Source organism: Amphiprion ocellaris, chromosome 8 (assembly GCF_022539595.1).
Source record: "Amphiprion ocellaris isolate individual 3 ecotype Okinawa chromosome 8, ASM2253959v1, whole genome shotgun sequence".
Classification (NCBI taxonomy): domain Eukaryota; kingdom Metazoa; phylum Chordata; class Actinopteri; family Pomacentridae; genus Amphiprion; species Amphiprion ocellaris.
The window spans coordinates 18,626,033-18,650,799 of record NC_072773.1 but is presented as its reverse complement, the minus strand read 5'-3'; the positions used below and the strand labels follow the sequence as shown (position 1 = coordinate 18,650,799).

The window sequence follows — 24,767 nt, the reverse complement described above, 5'->3', positions numbered from 1 at the left end:
GGAATTAGTTGCATTTCATTATTATTAATTTACTCCGCTACACTGGCTCTCTGCATTCATGTGCCTCAATACAGCACATGGAGTTATATAATTCTGCACTAAATCCCAACTAACTAGATAAAAACCTGCTCAGATGTGGCTCTTTGGGACACTAAATGAAGCTTCTAATTCTTCCTGGAACCCACATGATAAAAGTTTGAAAGGGAAACCCTGAGCAGCCTGTCCACTGAAACAGAAACAAAAATATAATCCACGAACACAGTAAACAGGTTGAATAAAATAAATCGCTTACCCGCAGCCCGTTTGGGTGCCTGCTGTTTCCTCCGTGGCATTTTTTCTTTCTTCTTTTTTTTTCTTTTTTTTTTTGGAGTCGCAGTTCACTACTGTGCCCAGGTGAAATCTGAATGCGGTCTACGATAGTCCATGCATAGAGAGAGAGTGTGTGTGCGAGTCTTTATTTTGGCTCTCCGAGTAGTTCAATCTCTCTCACTATATGAGAAAAGAACAATCCAATCGCTTTCTTCAAAAAGGGCGAAAGCAGATGTTTAAATCGGGAGCTCGTTCTTTCACCTTCTTCTTCTTCTTCTTCCTCCTCCTACGGGCTGCGGATCGTCTCCTTTCACCATCCGTTTTTGTCCATCAGTGCCACATATGTTGATCGACGGGTGTCAGTCAGTCCCGCAAAAGCAGTTTTCGCTGGATCAAATGTGGAGGGAATGCGCGTAAAAAGCGTTTGGTAATGGTACAGTATATTACGCACGGTGCAGGCGAGGGGAGAGGCGATGCCAGCAGACATCGATCCATAGAACAAACTGAACATTAAAAACTCCTCCCTCCTCGCCTGGACTTGATGATGGCAGCGAGACATTTGTTACACTAGATAACCATGAGTTTATTAAAGGAACAGAGGCCAGAGAAAAGAGGCAGGAGCTCAGGCTGGGAGCTGCTGCTTTCTATCCATCTGAGCTCGGTGCCTTTTTCATGCAGCTTTTCTTGTTTTCAGAGCCTCTCCTGCAGCTCCCCGCTTTGCTCGCCGGATGAAAAGGCAAGTTTTGGGAAGATTTCCAGCCGATATGAATGAACCGCCGCAGTTACTGTTCGGCTGGACGCGAACAACGTGCTTTGTGTTTGAACACTTCACCTGAATATGTTAGGAGGAACAACTATCTGCTCATCAGCTGTTTACAGGAGGATCAAAATACACCTAATAAGTTTTCCCACTACTGTTTTATTTTTTTTTTCACACAGAATGCAGCTGTTGAGGTCAGATTTTTTTTTTTAAATGTAAAAATCTTTTGGTAAAGTTACAAAAAAAATGCAGTTTGTTTGAGATTATATGAGCCTTTCAGTTACATGTGTGAGACTTTTCAGTGGTCACTACATTTGCATAAAACAGAACTACAACACAAACATTAAGGATACCTGGCATGTCAGGATATGTACATTAATTAGCATTTAGTTATCAAATTGTCACATTAAGGCCCACTGGTTTCACATGCATCTGTGGTTACTTCTCTCTTGTGATTATGGCTATGCATTAAAGTCGGTCTACACTTTCAATTTAGGATTATTTTCATTAATGTGCCAATTATTTTCTTGATTAATTGTGTGATGGTGGCAGTGGAGGAATCAGTCAGATGTTTTTTACTTAAGTAAAAGTAACAATACCACTATAATTTCATGTAAATATATATAATATAAGTTACATTCCATTACTGATTAATAGAAAATGGTGGGGAAAAGCACTTCAACACTTCAAAAAACCCCAAAAATATTCACTTTTGGATCAAGCTTGTTGAATAAAACTGCCAACAGGAGGTTAGCAAATGTTTAATCAACCCTAATTTGCTCTTATTTACCAAAAGTGGTCAAGCAACAAAGTGTATTTCACTTCTGCACCAGTGTTAAGCGGTATTTCTGTGCTGCCAGACTTCATAGGGACTTATCAAAGAGAATACTGTACTTCTTACTTTTGATCCTGAAGTATGTTTTTCACACTTTTGGCATTTTTTTTTAGAACACTACAGCCTCTATCTGTGAGCACAACAGTAAAGCTTCACTTTCTCTTTAAAGGCTACTCATGACCTAATCAAATATGAAGTTGAGGTGATGAGAGACAACACCCCTTAGAGATCCAGGCTCGCCCCGCATTACAAATGGCTTCCTGATAATATTCCATCACCCTACTTTGTGTCTGTCACTCATTTTGCCAATGATACCAGAGACCTCCCGTGAACTCCACCTGAACCTGTGCGATCAATCACGGCTCGGATCAAGCCTGAGCCATACCTGTCTGACAGCTCTTAACACCGTGTGTACACAAAGCATGCGTGTGCGGTGACAGGCGTTACACCAGCGCCCACCACCGCCTTACCTTATCTCTCCCCGACTGGCCTCGCTACACTGCCGCTCACACCGACTCTGTCTGCCTCTCCACACCTTGATTCACCAAACTGTGGGAAGAAAAAAAAGTTTCTGATCAGTGCTTGCATTTAAAACTTTCTACCCACCGTTCATGAATCACTAGCAGTGGCAGAACCGTGTGCAGATGGCGGAGTCTGTCATCCCCTAAGTCTTGATGAGCTTTTCCTCCCTCACATGTTTGCAATTCTCATACCTGGCTGCTCGAGGATTTTCCGGGATACAACTTCAACAGATTTCGCTTAATTATGATCTGCCGCAGTAACAACGTGTGACAAACATGTATCTTGTTAGTGCTTTTTTAGAGCCACCTGTGGCTCTTCTTGAATAAAGAAGCCAATATGGAGCACACATGCTGAGAAAGTAGACAACAAAACTTAATTAATGGCTGTGCACTTTGACCAGTCTTCGATGACAGGCACACAAACCTTAAGTGGAAATAAAATTATATATTTCAGTTATGAGTAACACTCTTAAATTCAAAATCCTCCCAGTTACATAAGCAGTTGTTTTCCAAAAGCCAGAAATCAGATAAGTAATTCTTTTATCTCATGTCTCATCGAGAAAGTGGAGCTGCTTCTCTCACAGAGAACAAGAAAGAGAGGTTTTGCATTCTTTGAATGTTTGCCTGAGCTTTCACACCCATGTAAGTTTGATGTCCAGCAAGCTCTGGAACAGAAACTGTGCCCACATTCCTTGGAAGTCACCCATGGCACTTCTGAAGTGTCAACAAAATCTGCCTATTATTTATTGTCAATAAAGCGACTCCAGAAAATGTCTTTTGACTGCAGCCAGAGTTTTGACCTCTCATCATTTTTACTTTTAGGATTTGATTCATCTTCACAGTCTATTTTGCATCGTTCAGAGCTTGACACTGTTTTTGGCGCTGAGTTTGAGGATAACCTTGAATGTTAGGTCTCACATACTGTCAGTGTTGTAACCTGGTGTAAAACTGCAGGACAGGCAGTTGTCAGGAGTTTCAGAAGTTTGATACTACTGTCTGAATCTCCAGTTTTCACTGAAATCTACTTTAATATGGACCTAGAGGCTAAATTACTTTTAACATTGAGCACTGTGTTTTTTCTCATCAAAGTTAGTAATACTTCAAAAGCTTAGAATAAATCAGTTCAAATACTATGATTATAAGCTAGATACAAAGTATAAAAACAGAGATATCCCTAAGAGAGAGCCTGTGTGGCAGACAAATGAAGCCAATGCAGAAGGGCAACAAATGGCAGTTACTTGAACGTCCACTAGAGGCTCCTCCAAAAGCAGTTCAGTATCCCCAGACCCTCATGTTAAAATGTCCAAATTTACAGCAGAAATAAGCATATTTACAACCTGGTACAAAAAAACGGCTTTGGTCTGTACAGCTAATTTCCTCGTTCATGTCAACTGTACAGGGAATTAATTTTGATATAGCTCAGTCATTTAAATTATATTTAGGCTAAAAGTTGTGCCTAATTAATTGTGAGGCTGCTTTGAGTGACAGATGTCCTGTCTCAGCTCCACTAATGCTCCACCTCTTTGCTTATTTTTGGATCAGGTGGGACTGAAATGGAGTCAATCACTGCCAAGATGCCGATGCCCTGACCCACCAAACTGAGTTTCAAAACTGGTGTACAGGAAACTATCCCCTCTCTTCCATTTTTATATATAGTCAGTGGCTATCCCTCAGCTTTGGAGTTCCCCTCAGCCCAGCACTTTCTTTCAGATTGCTGTGTGTTGCACTCATCAGTGTCACATTAAGTATAAAAAAAAAGCACTCTAAAAAGTCACTGTACAATATCCATCCAACAGCAGGCAGAATTAGCAACTAGCTAGCAAAGCATTTAGCAGCTAAAGAGGCAGATATTTCCCTCAGGAATCGGTGGAGGCCAGCGCAGAGCTAAAAGGAGAGTGAATATTGACTTACATCCATCAGTTAGTCTGATACACGACTGCAAATGAATATTAATGTTGCACAATTTCTCCTGAATGTGTACAGAAGCAATTGCTTGCCATCATATTAGCTGTAATATTTTCATAATATAACACGTAAATATGTCAATTTTGTCTGTGCTGCTTGTTGCGATTGCCCCATGTGGACATTCCATTTTTGCTTCTCTCTAACAAAATGTGCACTCAGGAACAGAAGAAAATGAATGGGTTTTCTTTAAATTTCTGGATTGCTGATTTGTTTCCTTATAAAACCAACAGCTTTCAGAGAAAACGAACCTTGACTCTTTGGTTAGAGCCGGTGCAATGAGAAGGACAGTGCAGCAATTAAGCTGTTTTATTTCTTTTTCTCTACTCTGACATTTGTGTCTGTCTTCTCCCACTCTCTAGCATTTCAAACATATCTAATTGGTTGCACATGAGCTCACACAGTTCACAACTGTATTCTAGAAAATCCGAGTGTGAAATGTGTCAAGATTTTTCAGCGTCTTTACAGGAATTATACAAAATTTGAAAGGACTGCCTTGTCTGGTTGATCATTATAGACTTGTGGTTTGGTAAACATTAACTCTCTAACAACATTTCTGGGCACTTCTTTCCAGGTCAGAGGAGAAATTCCAGAAACAAATGTCCAAATAATTACTCTATAGTTTTGGCATAGGAATATTATCAAGGGGAATTTTTGAAATTAATTTATAATTTGTCTGACGGTGCAATAGGCTCCAGCAAACATCTGACAGACAGCGACGTGTGAGAGCAGAGTGAGTTCAAAGTGAACCCAAACAAGCATCATCTTAGAGACTTCACAGACCTGCTCACATTATGAGGTTCACAAGCTGTCTGTGAATCTAGAGCATTCAAAAACACACAGGCATTTTGTGGATCCACACTGGTCAATTATCTATTTGAGTGAAATCTGGACTCAGCCCGAGTGTGTTTCCAATATCATAAGACCAGCCTCATTCACATTATGTGGTCGAACTATTTAGTTGCAGTCTTTCCACAATAGGGAATCTAATTATAATGCTCTAGTCATGATAAAAGGAGGACGGTCTTGGAAATCCAAACCTGTCTTTAATCCAGAGATGAAATTTCATGTACAATGGACAGCCTGTGATTGAAGTGTAGTTTCATAATTTTCAAAGCAGCACAACGACATATGCATATAGTCAAAAGCAGCGGCTTGATATTGAGATGTAATTTATGTAATGCTTGTGAAAGCTTACCAAAGCTAAAAAAAACAACAACAACAGAGATCTATTGCAAATTCAGTGGATGTCTGAAAAAAAAAAACAGTTTCCAGTTGTATGATTGACAAGCGGTTAAAAATAAAAAATTTCGCAGAGCAGAACTACATTGCAGCAATTTAATGATGCAAGCTTAATATGAACTTCTTTCAACAGTGGAGAATAAAAAAAAAAAAAAAACACATGAAACAGGATCGCAGTAATCTGTGATCACATAAACAGATATAAACATCGTTTAACATTTTTTGAAATGATGCCATGGTTGTGGATTTTTGATGATGGCATTAAGATATTTCTAGAAACAGAGCACATCAAATTTATGAGAAATGTAACGATTCCTGCGCAAAGGAGCAAATGGTGCTCATGGTTATGCACACAGTAGTATGTGGTCCCATACTATGGAAGAGGAACACAGTTTAGTTGAAAGTAGGTGAGTTGAACAAGCTGATATGAGTGTTGTTGTTGTTGAAAACACAGTTAAAGGAGCTTTGTGGGACTCAGCATGTTTGTCCTCAGGGCTGAATGTAACAGATGACAGAGATCATTGGAGCTTTTTTTCACATCAGTCAGAACTTACTCCTTTTCACAATTTTGTAGCGTACTATAGAGACATGGATACCATTGTGATATTGTTTTACTGTTTGTACCTAATGCTGGTAGTTGACAATTGGGTACTTGTCACTCTTTTCTTGACAGGTGTTAATACCGCACACTACTTTTGACTCAGTACAGCTGCAGGCTTATCATAAAATGTATGTTCAGAAAAATAACTTCTACAGTTGGTATGTACATGTACGCACAGTGTGACAAAAAGGACTGTGAAGGTTCTCTGTGTATCACAAAATGACTCTCATAAAATCTCTGTTGCACTCTTTGTCTAAACCACATCCATTTTGAGGCATATCAGATTTTACAAAGAATGCCTGGTGAATGTTAGTGCCATAACCTAAATAGAAAATAAAAGCAAGCAGAGACATGTCATCAACTCTTGTCAAAACACAGCAAACTGAACAGTTTTGCAACTCGCTGTCCTGGCAAAGTTCTGAACAAAACACGTTTGTTGTGACTTTTGAGGGTAAAATATCCAGCACAGGATATATATTTTTAGTTTACTTTTATTAAAGATTATTTTTAGGAAATTGGATAAGTATGTGCAAAATGAATGGGTATATTCTTCATGACCAAACCAGAAAAAAATATAATCTGCAGTTTCTATTAGCTTGGTGTAGCATTTTAGGAGCTTTCAGCTTTCATTGATAGGCTGCAACTACACTTTTGGTTTCATCGATTTTGTTGCACAGTGTCCCAAAAATTAAGAAATACGGGTGTCTGTGGTGATGTGGTTATTGTGGGTTCTTAAGGGTAAAATGTTTCTGTGTGCTCATCAAAGAAATATTATTATAGATCAATACATTTTGAAGAAAAAAAAACATGCACAAAATACATATTTATATATTGTAATTGTCTGTTTTGTTCATCAGTGCCCTGTATGTGCTATTGAACATCACCTCCAGTTGTATGGTTGAAGCCGATGTATTATTTCAGGTGGAATGGCACCATGACCCAGATGTAACCCTAACAAATGCATGACTTATCAGAAAAAGCTTTCATATCTGCAGGAGAATGAGTCTGAAGCTCGAGCTGTCAGTCATTCTGCAGAGTAAGTACAGTATATGGGACATGAAGGGAGGGGAGTATTGTTCACCGTCTTTTTTAACCCAATAACACCCATGCAAACAGTCTTTCTTACATTGCTGCTTGACCTATTTCCTCTCATGTAATATATCGTTAAAGCAGCCTTGTGAAATGGCTTAATTATTCATGCTTGATTTCAAAATGAAGAGCTTTGAGAACATGGCTCCACAGGAGGATTGACACACGCAACAGTGCTCTTACAAGCACACACACTGAGGCACACTGGGGCCCGGCTTACTCCAAAAAAAAAAGAAAAAAAAAACACAACACACACCCTTGACTGACTTCATCCACTGTGTTGTGCACAGAGCATTAAAGCAAGAGTGAAGATAAATGCCCTGTCAGCGCCTTTAATGATTTATTTCAAACATTTCACTAAATCCAATAAGGTTACAATCTATGGCAGGTAATTGTTTATAGAGAAATAGAGGGCATTTTGTTTGTTTTATTGAGCATTGAGCAGAGTGAACACACTAACCTCAGAAATGGATGCACTGTCAGAAATATCAATTTGCTGCTTTTAGACAACATTCTGTGCTTGAAATTCTCATCACACAAATTAACATACAGTGCCGTCTTCAGCATTTTGACTTTTTCACATTTGGCTAAGCACCAACAGAAAAGTTTATTTTCAAAAATCTCCTTTTTAATGGGGTGAGGCCTGTCTGTCCATATGGACGAGCATCCACGCGGGTGTCCGATTGGCCGCACACTATTTTTGCCTCCCCGGGTGCGTGTTGCAGTTAGGTAAAGCATCAGAGCAGCCTGTCACTTGTCCCTTGCTATTGCTTTAGTCTGCGTCGACAGTGTGTCCACCCTGGGTTTGTCAGTGTCTATTCAGACCTGACCTGTCTTGTTCAGCTCATGGCAGAGGATGCTGATGGACATTTCCAGTTCTCCTTCTCAGTGTCCATCACTCGGCGCAGGATGCATCCCTGACGCATCTTAGTTTGAGCTCCTGAAATTTGTTGACAGTTGCAGAGGGTGGTCTGCAGTTCTGCCACCCTCAATTATGGGAGATGTGATCTGATTCTGACTTGAGGGATGTAGGTTGCCTGCTGTGCATAAATGCTCAATTGTGGTCGATCGATATCTTGCTAATAGGTTTTGAAAATTGAAAACAATGCAAATAGAAAAGATGCGTAAACCCTGCTGAGGGATTTTGAAATACAAACCCAAAGGGCTAAGTGAAGGTGGGGTAAGTGACATCATTTATTTATTTATTTCCAGTCCTGGTGGATTAGATTCATTCATCCTCTTTCATGTTTGTTGCTTTGCTGCCAGTCAATCTTGTGTTTGTTCTCTTAATTTCCTGCGAGTTGCTGATGAAAAAGAAGGAGTATTTAATTAGCACTCCCTCTGTTCTGTTGAAACAGTTAGTGTATTTTTTATAGGACCAGGAAAAGAGCTCAAGTCTGTTTCTAATGGAGATGGAGGCAATCAGATAACCAACAGTGCCACCCATGCTCTCTTTTCCTCTTCTTGAAGAGGACAACTTCAGCTTTTAATAAACATGTAATAAGAAGGAAAACAGCTGGTAGCTGCATCACAGATGGTGCCGTTCTTGGCATCTCCAAGGAAGGGACCACACATACAGATGGCTCATTATTCCAGCATTTGGTTATGCATATTGCACAAAATTTTATTCCAATGCTTAACAACCAGTATAAGCAATACAGGTGTTACTATTTTTCACGAGGCTCCCCCTGCAAAGTAAGCAGTCGGGATCTTGTTTTGGTCATATCTTTTGATGCGGATCACTCGCACAAGCCTCAGAAACTACTTCTCCCTATCAATATTTCAGTGCTGTCTCTGTTTGTGAGGAGTGCCACGTTAATCTGCACTCAGGTGTGATTCATGGCTAAACCAGCTGTCAGTCTTGCCTCAACTGCAGCTCTGTTTTCAAAGTGCACCTTTGTGTCATTAAGGTAACAACCCGCAAATACCTCAGCGGGTCGTTGATTAAGACAGAGGGAGGGATATTGATCACAAAGCAACGGCAAAACAAGTCAGCACAGCCAGCCGAGAGCAAGGCCAAACACCTCGGCGAGCAACCTTGACCTCTGTGAAATCCCTCAGACCCTGCGCTTTCATCTCAGCTCGCAAACTCCTACCGTAGCCTGGATATCTGCATATTTCTGAACTTCAGTGTCCTCTGTGTATTATTTATATTCACTCAAATAGAAAATGTCACTGGTATAAAAAATAATTTGAATGAAAACAAGGCAAAGGATTCAGTCCCATGAGAGAAATGTGTTCTTCGTTGAGTCTTTTTTTAGGTTGACTGTTTTAAATTACAGATGCCCTCTAATTGGCTACGGTCAAATAAAACCCGCCTAATGAGGCATTGCATTCATTTGCTTATTTCCTTTCAAGTCGTTTCCCTTTGTATCTCAGTGCAAATGTCTGCTCTTGTGCTTACTGTCGTTTCAGGCGGGGTATTCTTAGTCAAAGACTATCATGCCTCAAATGAATATGTAAATATATATTTTTCTGCAACAGAACAGTAGAAAGTGTGAATTCACTCATTAACTATAAACAGTAACAGTACTAGACTTTGAACCTTAACTGTTATCTCACCTTTACGCATTATTTCGATGACCACTCGAAAAACCTAATACGGCATCAAACTCCCTTGCATCTCCATTATATGATGAACTTCGCTTGGACTTCTCCTTTAATGTGATGATTAAGTGTGCTAATCACAAGTGAGAGCGAGATGTGGACACTTTTATCCGTCCGCCTGTGTGTGTGTGTGTCCTGAAACATCCAAGGGATTTTCTTTCAGACCTCCTCACACTTGACACTCCATGTATGCTGGAGCTGTCCTGTCCAATTTATAACAGGAGTCAATGTGACCTTTATCCTGGCAATGACTATAATGTACTTTAGCACATGTCAGTCTCAGGTCAGGATCATCCCCTGTGTCATATGTTTTGTCTTGCATGTTTTACAGTCACCGGGGACGTACTGCTGGGCTTCTGTGCTGCAGCTTATTCAACTTTAAAGTGAACTAAGACAGGTGATAGCTTCAAAAAACATGGAACATATTATTACCATGGAGGCAGCTTTCAGAGGCCTATTTAATACTGCTGGAATGGACCTATTCTTTCTGCATTATTACATGTTCGGAGATATTTATAGCCTGCATAATTCAATCGGACATTATAATTACACAGTAATTATTATTTTGAACCCCTTTTAATAATAATAGCTTTCTTTTCTGCTCTATTCTAGTCGGCAACAAATGCAGGAAACAAAAGAAGCCAAACGGTTTAAAGTGCTTAAAAGCATAGGTAGGCTGCACAAAATAACTGTCACATGTTTTTGGCTCTAATTTCCCCCCTCATACTCATCTTATTGCTCATCAGCTAAGTTGTCAGGTCTGCTACATCCCTTTGATGGCATCACTGACAATTAGCAAGACGATGCCACACAAAACCATCTGGACAGGCACATCTCTCGTTGCTGAGGGAGACAGTTTCTGGTGTGACAAAAATAAATCTCAAGGTCAGTCGCTGTCACTTTTTAAAAGTATCAGATTCCTTCAGAGGTAGATTTATGGGATTGGATTTATTTTGAGAAGGTTTACTGGCTAATGACGAGGTGTCGGAGACTGTTAAGTGGAGAGGAGGAATTAAATCAGTAAAGTATACAACCCAGTCCCTGCGTAATGCTATCCTTTGTTTCACAAATCCTCTTTCATTTGCATTGTCTGAATTTATCTCATATGTTTAAATATATCTTAAACAATAGATAGATAGATAGATAGATAGATGGATAGATAGATAGATAGATAGATAGATAGATAGATAGATAGATAGATAGATAGATAGATAGATAGATAGATAGATAGATAGATAGATAGATAGATAGATAGATAGATAGATAGAATGAGTGTTGGCTGCTTGACTACCATTCAAAATATAATAGACCTGGCCTGTCACTTTTCCAGTACACTCAGAAAAAACGATCAATTATCAAGAGGGGTGGGAAATTGATTTTCCTCTTCCCCATACGCAGCAAATGCTCCACATAAATATATGATGCTTTGACAAACCTCTTTGTATTAAACTTGAAGGGCCCTGGCATTAAAAGTCAGACTAAATATAACTGTGTTAAGGCCCTGTCACAAAGGAATTCAAAACTGCAAAAATTTTGTAGCGAAATAAGCTTGTTTCACTGAAATCACTACAAACTACATCGTATTTTTGATGAAGTGTGACATTGACTTTGACAGAAAACAAACTATTGTCATAGTACAAAATGAAAGAGGCTAGCTTATTATCTGTGTGGCTCCATCCATTTTTACTCTTTAAGTAAAAACTGTCCACATATTAACTACCCCAGAGGCATGGTTTACAGACAGTTATTTTAAAAAGAAAAAAAAGGGGAGCATGAATAGAAATCTAAAAAAAAAAAATAACTGTGTGAATTGGTTCCTTTGTTAGCAACCAGGCTAATAAGCCTGATACCTGTCATGTATGTATGCTAGCTAGCTCTGAGCTTTTCACGGTTTCAGTGACTCGTAGCTGAACAAAATAATCTACAGTTTTATTATTCTAGCCAGGTTGACTGCCCTCATCTTATTTTTTACACTGCAAAACAAAAAATGGCCAGTGTTCATTCAGATACTCTGTTGTACTGATACGAAATGCTTAAGCAGCAACATCAAGAAATTGCTATCTGTTTCTAATTTTGACACCAAACAAGCTACCACCATTGTGCTTAGAGTCCAAAACAATTGACGCTAGTTTGTTATCTGTACGGCTCAATACATTCTTCCTTAGATTAAAAAAAAAAAGTCAGAGTATAAACTGCTCCACAAAAGAGAGGACAGGAGCCAGATGGCTAAATACAAAATCTAAATAAACTCTGTAAACCTCTTGCTTAGTTAGCAACCAAGCTAATGAGGTGGGGTAACTAGCTCTGTGCTTTCCCCTTTCAGTGACTCTAAGCCTAATAATATAATGTACAGCTCCATCATTCCAGACAGACGAAGCATCTTCGCTTTATTTTTTATGCTATATAACAAAAAAAAATCATTATTCCTTCAGAGAGTAGCCGAACAATATCAAGTACTGGTTAGCTTTTAACTTTAAAAAAAATAATGAAAAATCAAACTCTTGCACTTGCAAAAACACATTTCATTGGTGATGTATTTTGCTAGATATGTTTTCAGCACAGAAATGTGAAAACAAAGTATTTTTGGAGGAGAGATTGTGAGCGGGAGTTTTTTTCACATTTTAAAATAATACTTCAACATGCTTGCCTTGTGTGAAATAAATGTGCAAACATTAAAAAGGAGATTTTTAGCATTTTCAACTCATGATGTTTTTGGAGCTCTTAATAGTGTCTGTTTCATTGTTGGTTCACCCTTATATGTGTATTTGTTCCAGCACAGTGAAAACAGGAACACTAGAAAAGAAACACTAGCAGGTTTCAAGCCCAGTAGTGAATTAGCTGTTAGCTCATCAGCTACAGTAGTACAACAACAAGCCTTGAACTTATTTCCAAGACCACCAGGCTTCTAGCTATTCCCTGAAGACGAGCAGCTGGATTTCATTATCTCACTTCCTTGTATAACCAGTCCTTCAGTCATTATGTAGTATAAAAATGCAGCCATATGACTTTGGATGTCTGTTAATGTATGATGTTTTTTTTCTTTCCCAAGGATTTAAGAGATTCTATGAAGGACGTAAGCTTTACCATTGCCCATAATCATTCTGTCTTCATTTTTATCTGCTGCATTTCTGCCGACCGGTTTTGATCAAGGTTGCAGGGGCAAATGGATCGTTAAACAGAAACTAGAACATACTGTCATTGTTTTGAAGAGCGTATTCCATGCAAGCCCTGCTCTTGCTACAGTAACTCATCCGCAGCTCCTCCATTGTGTGGTCCCATGATGCTTCTCTGCTTGTGTGTCCATACATCATGTTTGTGCATGCTGTACTAAAGCAGATCCCCTACAGAATAGGCTCCAGAGTGTCATCTACGCAGAGTTATCCCTCACCACTGGCTGACCGTGGCATTATTCCGATGGGGACTGTTTGACTAATAAGCATTTTCGTTTCACAAGTGCTGGCTCTAGTCAATGCTGCTGCTATGGATATACATACTGTATAGAGGACACCTTGAATTGGAAAAAAGAAAGGTGGCCAACACTATTAAAAACGCCCACTGGTCCGGAAAGCACACTGTGATTTCATTACAAAAATCATATAATGGTCGTAAACACAATAACAAAGTTGCAGTTTCACTTGGACAATCTGCAGCGTATGTAGAACAGAAAGAGGTTTCTCCCCAGATGATTTTTTTTTGACAAGTTACACTTGAATGCACAAGATGTATCCGTTAGTTTGACTTCAGTCAAAGAACAGTTATAGAGGTAAACTATGAGCAAAATTGGAAAGTCTAATAAAGATGTAAAATAAACAAGCACTGTAAAAAAAATAAAATAATAAAATGTCCACACCTCAGTGGGTCAACTCGTTTTAAGTGAGATGTTTCACAGTGGAAAAAGTGCAGGCGTGAACATTTACAAGATGTAGCTTTACAATGTGCTGCAGATGTTACATAAATGTAGGTGAACAAAAATAGTACATTTGCTTTGGGATATCCTCAAGTTAAGCATATGTATTTTTAAGCATGAGTGGTGCTGCATGTCTGAGACTGTATTGGTAAAGCAAACACGTGATGTGCAGTACATGTTAGCACTATAACTACACTGAACACTGAAAAATCTCACCAATATCACTAATAAAATTCACATCCTGGTTGACCCTTTATGGTTCAAGCTGAAGCTGAGACAGAAAGCAGAAAAAAGACCTCATTGACCTCCTCTGTGCTGGTAGACACTTCATATTTCGACAACCACTCGCCAAAAACTATTTTAGCTCCATGATGCGTACCTGAGTGCTTTCCTCCCACGCACAGTTAAAAAACGCACATCGCAAAATGACCTCTTTCTTTCTGCTCAGTTAGTGGAACTGAGCAGTCGCAGAGTTACTTGCAAATGAGTTTTCTGTCTGTATTAATATGTATGTCTGTGCTGTAAATAATATTTGTTGCAGCCTCCAAAACAAATTCACAGCACTCTGCAAATTCAATTCTAATGAGCAAATCCAACTCCAGATTCTGAGTTTTGTGCTGCTGCATATTTGCTCCTGCAAGTCGGCTCCAGGTCCAACGCTGCTGTTGCTCGGTAAAGTGCTGCGATCACCTCAGCAGACCACCCTGACAACCTCTTCTTCTGTTGTTAGACTTCCCTGCAGAAAAGCCTCTCAGCACAGGGATTCAGTCCGTGGAGGTTTCCATCAGATGGTGTATAGCATCCCGCAGTCTCTCACGGTAGGGCTTTGGTAGAAGTTCAGCACACATGAGACACCATCATTTGAAAAACATCTGTCACTCTGACAAATAATAAGTGCACAGTGCCTCCAGGGAAAAGGGAAGTGCAAGCTCCATATTTTATTTCTTTCTGTATAGCACTGCGACTGACTGCTGTTTTTGTGTGTGGTGAACTGTACTTTATATCTAATGCAATGCATGCTCACGCTGACAATTGACATTTTAAGGGCATTACCTTTGACAAGGCGACCTGGACAAATGAAAGAAAAAGCCAGAGTGATTTATCAGGGGGGCTGACGAAATATTTTGATTTACATTTCTTCTGCGCCGTTTGAAATGAATAGTGAAGTCGTACACCACACCCGTGCTGCAGGCTCTGTGAGCTGTCTGCAGAATAGCCTGATGACCTGAGATCAGGTAGGGCTATATCTCCCCAGGGTGCTTGCAAAGCCAAGACAGCACTGCACTGCTCTCCTTTTCTAATTCTGCCAGTTCCTCCTGGCTTAATTGAGAATTTGAACAAACAAATTAATCATTGCAGCCCATAAAAATGACAGGATTCATGCAGTAGCATTCTTCATTCTCTCTAATTTGTTGTGTGTTGTCGTCCCCCCGCCCCTCTTCCTGTGCCTTTTCTCAAACCCCCACAGCAGTTTTTGTGCTGAATCTGCTGGTTTACCCCCTTATGAAAATTACAAATACTTGTCAAGGTTAACGAGTTAATATTCTCATTCAATATTTATTTTATGGGCGAAAGAAAGCGTCTCCCTTCAGCGCGTCCTCTTCCAGAGCGAGGATGGGTTTGTTAATCAAAATGACAAGGACAGTGTCCTTTTGATAATCCCCTGAATCATCGGGAATAAAAAATGAACTTTATTAATCAGCGGCCTCTGATTAATTGTTATGAAGTGTTGCTCATCCATTTCCCCTGCATTTCCGTAATTTTCACAGAAGCCTAACAATCTCCCCAATGATTTGAAGCCTTTTGAGCTGGCGTTGCATTCAGCAGCATAGCAATAAATAGCTGGGCAGCACACTCTTCTTCCTGGATGAGCTTCTTTAACAAATACACAAAGCTTGTTTTCCCTCTCTGCTTACAGCATTACTTTTTATACACAACTTCTTTTCTTTTTTTTAGCCTCTGAGTTTGCATTTTTAAAATGGCATTGTCCTGAAACGTCAATACTGACACTAACATCAGTTTAGTAGCAGCCATCACTCTGCCTTTATGTTTGTATCCTGCATCAATACTGCAGTTTCTGCCCACTTAATCCTTGAATGTGAGGCACAAATGTATTATCCATCTCTCTCCAGGTGGAAACAACAGGGAAGTTCACCTAAGTTAACAGTGAAATGCAAGACTTCAGATAAAATCAAATATGAATGAGGAGTTAGTAATGAAATCGTATTACACATTATCTACAAATTAACACCGCAGACAGAGACGACCTCCCCACAGAAGAACATGATACCCAAACTCTCTTTTTTCTTATGAAAGTAGGACAATTAATACTGCATACATTGATGATGTTTATGATTAATATATAACACTGAATGTCGTTTTCACAGTGAATGGTGCAAGGTTGGGATTCTGATGTAATTTACATGAGCGTGCGAGACATGTGGTGCTCATTTTCTCTGAAGTGATGTCCATGAAACGGAATACACAAACGATAGGAAAGTTTCATATCAGAAGGGCGTCTCTCTTTTCCTTTCTTTCTCCTCCAGGCATATTATTACAGAAGGGGGGGTTGATGAAGAGAGGATATTTCATTCTGCGCCCATTAATCAGCAGCCGTCCTTTACTGTATTTACCTAGAAGTTATTATTTTTACATTCAGCTCCGTATTTGAGAGTCCAGCGTAAGGAAATTATACGTTTAACGAGCGCACACTATGAATTCCAGCCTCTTCAACAGATTTAAGGGGGCTGGGTGGCTCACATGCAATTAATTGTGGAGGTGTTTTATCCATCAGAATGAATAATTTAAAGGGAGTGTTAATAGGTATCCCAGACTTGGCCAAAGGAACGGAGACAAAGTGTTGTTGAAAGACGTTTCATTACTTTCCCTCTGATGCTGCTCTTCATTTGTTCTCCTGTGTCTTTTTGGGTCAGTCCAGTTGCAATTAAAGAGGACATCGAAGAAATAATAAGAATGATAAATAATCATTTGCATAATAATAACAATAAAGGAAAACCCACATTAAGAGACTTTTTTTAGATATCAACTGTGCCTGAGCATTAGATTTGATTCATTTAAAAACTCTATTGAGGCTCGGCGTCAAAATTATAATCATTGCAGCACAAAGCCAGAAGTTAAACTTTCCCCATAAATAAAAGCAAGTCTGCTTTATAACGCATGGGAACTAAAGTAAATCTGAGCACGAACTTTCCCCTGCTGAGTTACCTTTGAGAAATCTGCTTTATATAACATAAATTGTTAAGGGGGGGGCAGACATTAAAGCCATAATCCATCTTTTTTCCCTCCCTATATAAATGTTAAGTATATTCTCATTGGCTAAATAAATGAATACTTTGATTTGTAGGTTAAAAATCCACACAAAATTTAAATAACATGCATGTTTTCTTGTTGTTTTCACCCAGCAATACTGGTGTAAAACAACTTTAAAAAAAGAACCAATCCTAATGTCAAAAATGTAAATCGATACTTATAGATAATAGACTGGGCCTTTAAATGACAAAAAGGACATTATGTGCATTCTCAAGTGGAAAAGTTTTTACGAATACTAACAAATTTATCACATTCACTGTGTAAGATTATATTGGCCTGAATTATCACATAGTCTCTGAACACATAAAACTGCAGTTTCCCTTGAAGGAAGCAGTGAGTTGATGATGTTGGAGACTTGATCTCAGCTTTGACTGATTCCTCCTGTGTATGTGTGTGTGTGTGTGTGTGTGTGTGTGTGTGTGTGTGTGTGTGTGTGTGTGTGTGTGTGTGTGTGTGTGTGTGTGTGTGTGTGTGTGTGTGTGTGTGTGTGTGTGTGTGTGTGTGTGTGTGTGCCTCCTCTGGGAAACAATGTGAACTTCATTGACTCCCACATGCACAGAGGGATGACATCAGAAAGAAGTCGTCTCTGTCAGATGCAATAAAGGCACGTCCACATGTGCATAGTTCCCCATCCTTCACACTTTGTGTACACCCAACCCACAACATAAATTAGCTATGGTGACTACTCTCTTTTCAACAGCCATCCAAGACAAGGACATTTGTGGCAGGGGGGAAAACAGAGAGAGCACCAAGGGCGTGTTGCAGGCCAGGATTTTACCAAAATTTAAAGAGTAAATTCAGATGATATGGTGTAATATTAATTTTCTAACACTATCCTTTTCCCCTCGGTAAAATGCGTCTGTTAATTTTTCACAAAAGGATTCACAAATACATGAGTCCTTTTGTACAATTTCCTCAGATGGAGATCTATGGCACTGTGAACAAAAAGACACTCCTTCAATGACAAGTGCCAAATACATCAGCCAGGCCTTCTTTTCAAGTAATTCCAACCCCGGCTATTCAGGGTTTGCCCTGTGGCGAGACCGAGCACTTCGTTCTCCAGAAATAGCCATAGCTCATCTTTCACAAGGACTCAGGTCGTCTTATCACGGGGAGAGAGGTTCATTTGAATTTCTGTCTCCTCAATATGCCTGGCAATCATGATGCCCGCTTAATATTGAAGTTTGGGGAGTGCTTGGTGTTGTTCTCCCCCAGGCTCTGTGGCAGGCACAAAGAACTTGTAACTTGCCATCAAATATCTTATCATATGACTTTTATCTGCCAGCAATGGCAGACAGTCCCGCATCAGCAGATCTCCACCTTGTACAAATGATGATCCTCCAAATGTGTTTACTCTTCGCTATCCTGATAGTATTCAGTGTGTTTTGTCTCTATAAACCAACAGATACCTGAATGGTTATTCTCAGGCCCTGGATGCTAAAAGCAAAATAATTTTATGGCATTGGCAAAAGACAAAGACTTAGTTTGCTTTGCTGGCTTCGTATTTGTTTGTTGTCCCCTGCACCCCATCTGAAATCTGAATTTCCTTTTGTTCCCTGTTAACAGCAGAACAGCAAAATTGGCTTACCACATCTAATTAACACCAAAACACACCTTGACAACTTTTGCATGACATTCACTCAGCTAAAATCTTTTAAGAATAACAAAAAAAGAGAGAGAGATCCACACTTCAACTGAAAAGAGAGGCGTTTTTCTTGATAAATTTAAGATAAAAGACGTGGCAGTCATTTTCTCCCATGACATATTTGTTCTTTAACAACAAATCAATGGCTGTGAAAGCTTGGCACCTGAATACAGAACAATGGGGAGATGAAGCGAAGATTGTCTTCATTAGGCACATTAATATTCATAGAAAGTAGAAAATCTGACACCACGGAGGACTTGGTAACCTTTTCTCATATTAGATTTTTTTTTTCAACTTCTTAACACAATTAAAGTCCAGCAATGACTTAATTAATGCGGCTTTCTGTCAGGCGCTTTAAAGAACTGTCAATTTGGCCTGGGTCTGCCTGTCAGCAGGGAAGAAAGACAGTCATCCCACTCTTACAGGAGACAGTCGGAATCACAGTGCCGGATAAAGTCACATTCTTAGACACCTTGCCAAATTGATTCTTTTAAGGGTTTTCTTGCAGATTACCATTTCTTCCCTCCTGTCTCTTATTCTGCACGAGTGTCAAATCTGAGAGAAAATCTAAATTCAGTTTTAGGTTCTGGCTATTACCATCCTCTCCTATTGTGCTCATTGTTGCTGATACCCTGTTAAATTATGATTTGAATGAAACATTCCTTGTGCAAGACAGTGTCCTCAGAGCTCTGAATCAATTACCGGGATACTGGCAACAATATGATGTGCTTAGAGCGTGCTGCCCTTGCAGTTGCAAAAGTTATTGAATCGACAACATTAGCTCAATTATTAGTTTGTATGAAGTTACTGCACATTTTTCTTCTCGTTACGCATTTTTACAACATGCCCTGATGACAAATGGTATCAGTAATAAGTCATTTTGATTGTGCTGTGGGTTTCTTGCTAAATCAGCCTTTGCGGGGGAGCGTTGAGACAGTGAGGGACAAGGTGGATGCATTTCCTTTAGAATCAGAACTGTCTTCAAGTGGAAGCCACAGGCTGTCCAAACAAGATGACACTGCAAATGACTGCTGCTAATGACTGATTCTCCTCTTCCCTGGGTTTTGATCAAAAATAGCTCCTTCTCCTCTCTCTCTCTGAAATGGCAGCGACCAAAATTGAGGTAATGGCCCTTACTTAAGACGCTGACACAGCTGCAGGATTCGTTATCGCTTTGACTTGAGATCAGTCTCCCTTTATAAGTGAGTGGAGATTTTCGTGCGAAAAAATTTGAGCGCAACCAAAAGCAGAAGCAGTTGCTGTTTTGTGAATCCCAATATTCCAAACTCCTCCTCCTCCTCTTTACTGAATGTAATTTTGAATAGTGTAAATTTACCACTGAGAGTGAAATGCAGTCAAAATCAGATTATAACATTAATTTTCTCATCTATCCGCTAGGTGCAACCGGGGGAATTCATACACTGCCATTCTCTGTATTAATGAACCAATACCTGTGATCATTCTGCAGGAGGTGTAACTGGCTTGGCAGGTGTGCTGCCACTGGGAAACAGATTAAAATAGTCAGGGTTCCTTTCAAGGCTTGTACAGAAAACAATGGAGGCTTCACAAGGTAATCATGCCATTATATGAGACGGAGGGACTAATTGGAATTATACTAGAACAGGCAGGGAGCTCATTAAAACCTTGAGCACTACCTCATGATAAACAGTCACTTTAAGGGCTGGCACTAATATGATGAGGCAAAGTCTTTATTTCTCACTTTCCAATGAACACATCTGATGTTTAAGCTCCTTATACTCACTCAGCAGGTATCGTGTGGAATGTAAGACTCCTTAATTGCCCCTGGAAATTAGTAGCATGGTTATATAGAGAGCTTTGTCGTCATGCAGAAGCCCTCGGTGATTTTGCACTGTCTGTATCACTGTGAATGCTCCTAATACTGCGCCCGTCATGTTTCAGGTTGAGATTCGGTGTTTTGTCATGTGCTTTTCAATGTGCATTTCAGCATCACAAATTGAGCCACGTGTTAATATATTAATTGTTAAACTTTGCTCATTACAGCCCTATAAAACCTCACCGATACAATACTATAATAACACAGCGAGCTTGTTATGGACTCTGACAACCCGTGATTAAAATCAGACTCATTTGGCTTGATGAGAAATTGGCTTAACCCAAAATAACTTTATATCCCCGTGCTTTCCAACCACAGTTCATTAGCTCCATCTTGCTCAGGCAGGATTCTTTGTGCCATTTTGACTGTATTCAAATCTCTTTAATGCCATCTCATGTTTAAAGACTGGCCATAAATCCCATATCAGTTCTTAATGACCACTGCTGGCCAGCCGGTAATATGTCATTGTTCGCAGGCGATCACCCAGCGGGGAATAGACCATGCCAGTCTTTGTAATTGCACACCCAGAAAGATTTATATTGCCATTATGCACACCCATAAGAAATAATTCAAACATATCATTGAAAAAAAAACAGCCTGCACATTGCTGATCCCCAAATCTCCACTCAGCATCTAGCGAGTATAATATTCCACTGCCTCTGCTAGCATGGCTTCACTGTCTTATAGTAAAGATGTCTCGAGCACTCATATTCCATATGTCTATTTATTAGCGATACTGTTTCTCCTCCTGCAGCGTACTTTGGAGGAGCATGCCACGGCTGTGTAGGAAACGCAGGGTGTCACATAACTGCTAAAGCACTACAGCGGCCAAGGGGCTGGAATATTCCTCATGCATCAATCAGCTGGTGCATTATGCATCCTAAACAAACCGCACCATGTACACTCTTTTTTTTTCAACCTAAACGCCCACAATCCTTGGACGGCGCTGAGATGTGGTGATTGAAGACGCAGTTAGCTGAACTCCCCAAGTGTGCCGCCACAGCTTTGTTGTGCTGCTTGTCCTGGTTCCTCCTGAGAGGGGAGGCAGGTGTAGGCTGACGCAGGTTTGATCACCTTGGTGAATGCGGGCCTAAGTGGCTTCACGGCGTCCGCAGGGAGGACAACAGCAGCTAACTGCAGAAGGACGAGTGTTTGACTTGGGCTAATGAATTGCCTGGTTGAACAGAATTACATCATGCTTGTTTTCTTTAAAAGGATTTGACAGGTGCTCAAATATGCTGGTTGACGTTATAATTTAAAGTACGACGCCGCATGAGGGAACAGATAGAAAGTGTTACTGTAGATTGATAAAGTGTTACGTTGCCTAGGATGTGCAGGATGTGTATTCATGACTAGCTCATATAAAGTAGATATATTTTTAGAAATACTACAACTACCACTCCAAGAACAACGGTGGACTTTTGCCTGTTCTCTTTGTCCTTGGTTAGAGGGCCGGAGAAGTAGAGGGGAAGTTGAAATGCCCTGCTGAAGTCAGCCATCAAAAGCAGGCCAGTCATGCAGACTCCTGTTTCCGAGTCTACTGAGACCGCTCCCAGGGACTCTTTGTTCCTTTTCAACCAGACTGCTGCTGTCTCCGCGCTCAGGGGGCTCACTCACCAGTGACAGCCACAGTCAGATCATACCCCACAATCAAATACAGTTTTATTAGATCTGTCTTGCAGAGCGGCACTCCACTGCAAAAACATGTTTTGTTCTCTTTAACCTATTCCACCGGGGACACAAACCAACAGTGACACTGTCATTTGTGAGCAATGCAGTATGACTCCCTTGTGGTACAAATGTCAGATTATACCGTGCAGTACTAGTTATCCTCCCTAAATATAGCCTCTCTGGTATCATAGCCTGTCGCAAGAAATTCATGGCTTCACACACGTGGCCTTTAGTGGAACCCCAGACACTGTCACAAACCTTAAGAAGTCGCCAGGATGAGACTAATTGTAAATTCATATCTGTCTGCAAACTCTCCTTGTAATTCTGAGAAGAGAGGCACCTGCCCCCAGCTTGATCCTGGCTCGTAATGTGTGATGTGCACTTTTCAGCCCCCGTAGATATCAAATTGATTTGCACATGGAGTTGCCATCTCTGATTAAGCTGGCATTTAAGCGGTGTATAAGATTTAAATAGGCACATGTATCTGGAGGTACGACTGGCCGTGAGATGGTTTTGATGCTGGTCACTCACACAATTTCTCTACTCTTAGAGGTTTCATTTGCCAGGCTTTATCAGCTGCTTGTTCTGAGTCGTACATGAACAAACTGTCTTTTACCTGTGTTGACACAATTTTGGTAATTTCACATGACAAATGTCTATATTTCTTTTTCTCTGCCCTTTTCTCATTGGTTTAAATTGGGTGAGGTTCAGTAGGAAAAACATGATGCCACCAAGTCAGTCCTGCAATTGAGCAACATTTGAGTAAGGATCTGATGACGGGGAACAGCTCAATCTAAATGCATACCTCCTAATAAATAGTGCTGCAGCCAACCTAAGGAAATCTTGGTCAACTGAAATAATTCCTACCCTTCGACTAATCGACTGGTTAGGGGGAAAAACACCTGCATATTATCTCTAGGTAAACTAAACTTGATAAGTTAGTATTTGCAGCATATTAAATAATTTTAACTTAACTATATCATACTGAAATGTTAGCATATGACTCTGCACAGATTATTATGGGCCTGCCCATTAACATGATTTCTGAAAATAAGCCTAAATCAACGAGTGATCCCAGCATTAAACTAAATGTATATTAATTCAGATCAAATTCACTCATTCAAGGTTTGTTAGTTTAAGTCAACAAAAACAAAATGCATGTCAGTGTACAATTTTTTAATGAAATTTTGGTCAATTGTTGGCATTTTGAAGTTACAACTGCCATGGTTATTGTGCACAGCCACCATGGTTACATGTGTTGTTATTATATTACAGTATTAGTGGAAACAACACTTGTTCAAAACACTGTCCATGTCACTCTCCTCTGCAATCTGTTTCTCCCCACTAAACCCAGTTAGCACTTGCAACTAATAATAATGCTAACCTAGCATTTAATCATTTGATGGTCACTGGGAAATTGGAATTTCTGGAAAAAATAAATTTAATTTAAAAATCCACCAGAAGTCTTCTTGTTTGGGGACTTAGGTTAAGGTCTTCAACCTCAACTTCTTCATTCTCCAAAATAGCAGCCTACACAATAATCAACAATATGTCAATACAGCTTATCTGTTTGGAACTAATTTAATGCCTAAATGTCTAAAACATTAGACAACTTCCTATTTGTGCTTTCTTCTCCCCTCTGTCTATTGATAAGCGTTTGCTGGTCATAGAAAACCAACAAAGTGAACCTTGAGGCAGCCATGTTTGTTACCAGTTTGTGCATGAAACGAGTGGAAGTGGAGCGTGACAAATAATTGTAACATCTGATTTCCCACTATGAAGGTACATTGGACACAGTGAGCAGAGCAAATTAGAAACTGGACTCCTGCTACACTAAACTAATGCTAATGGTTCGGGTTTGTGTTGAGTGGAGAAGCTAAAATGTTGACTAAAGTAGAGATTTTCAAAACATTTTTTGCAAAAATCTAGAGCATCAGCAGTCTGCGATGCTCTGTGTGCTCTGACACCTTTATATTACAGACAGCGTTAATGTTTACAGCAGTCTGTGGTAAAGTAGCTTTTCTATGTGATCAGAAAATACTGTCCGGCCTCCGTTCCTCACAACTATCAATAAATCTTGTGTGCCCATGAACCTGTCTTCAGTTCACTGGTTGTCCTTCTTTGGACCACTTCTATTAACCACTACATACCGGGAACACCACACAAGACCTGTCGCTCTGGAGACGTTCTGACCCAGACGTCTAACCATCACACTTGTCAAAGTCACTCAGATCCTCACACATTTTTGTTGCCACGTTCAAGAACTGACTGTTCACTCGCCTCCACCATTTGACTGGTGCCACTTAAATGAAATAATCAACATTATTCACTTCACTTGTGGTCGTACATCAACAATTTGTGTTTAAATTACACACGATATTGAGTTAATGCAATTACTATGCTTTTAACGTTGTGGCAGATGTGCTCATTTGT

The 24,767-nt window shown here is 39.9% G+C and overlaps 1 protein-coding gene and 1 long non-coding RNA gene across 2 annotated transcripts in view; both read right to left on the bottom strand.

Annotated features, from left to right (window-relative positions):
- The window catches only part of LOC111566230 (teashirt homolog 2), a 40,242-nt gene extending 39,268 nt beyond the window's left edge, over positions 1-974 (bottom strand). Inside the window, exon 1 of the mRNA XM_023266723.3 lies at positions 293-974. Within this exon, the coding sequence (XP_023122491.1) occupies positions 293-332 (40 nt within the window). The 5' untranslated portion in view covers positions 333-974. The remainder of the gene's footprint in view (positions 1-292) is intronic.
- Positions 1-24,767, bottom strand: part of LOC111566234 (uncharacterized) — a 143,272-nt gene that overhangs the window by 71,317 nt on the left and 47,188 nt on the right. Inside the window, exon 4 of the long non-coding RNA XR_004847072.2 lies at positions 2,375-2,453. This is a non-coding gene — a long non-coding RNA (uncharacterized LOC111566234). The remainder of the gene's footprint in view (positions 1-2,374; positions 2,454-24,767) is intronic.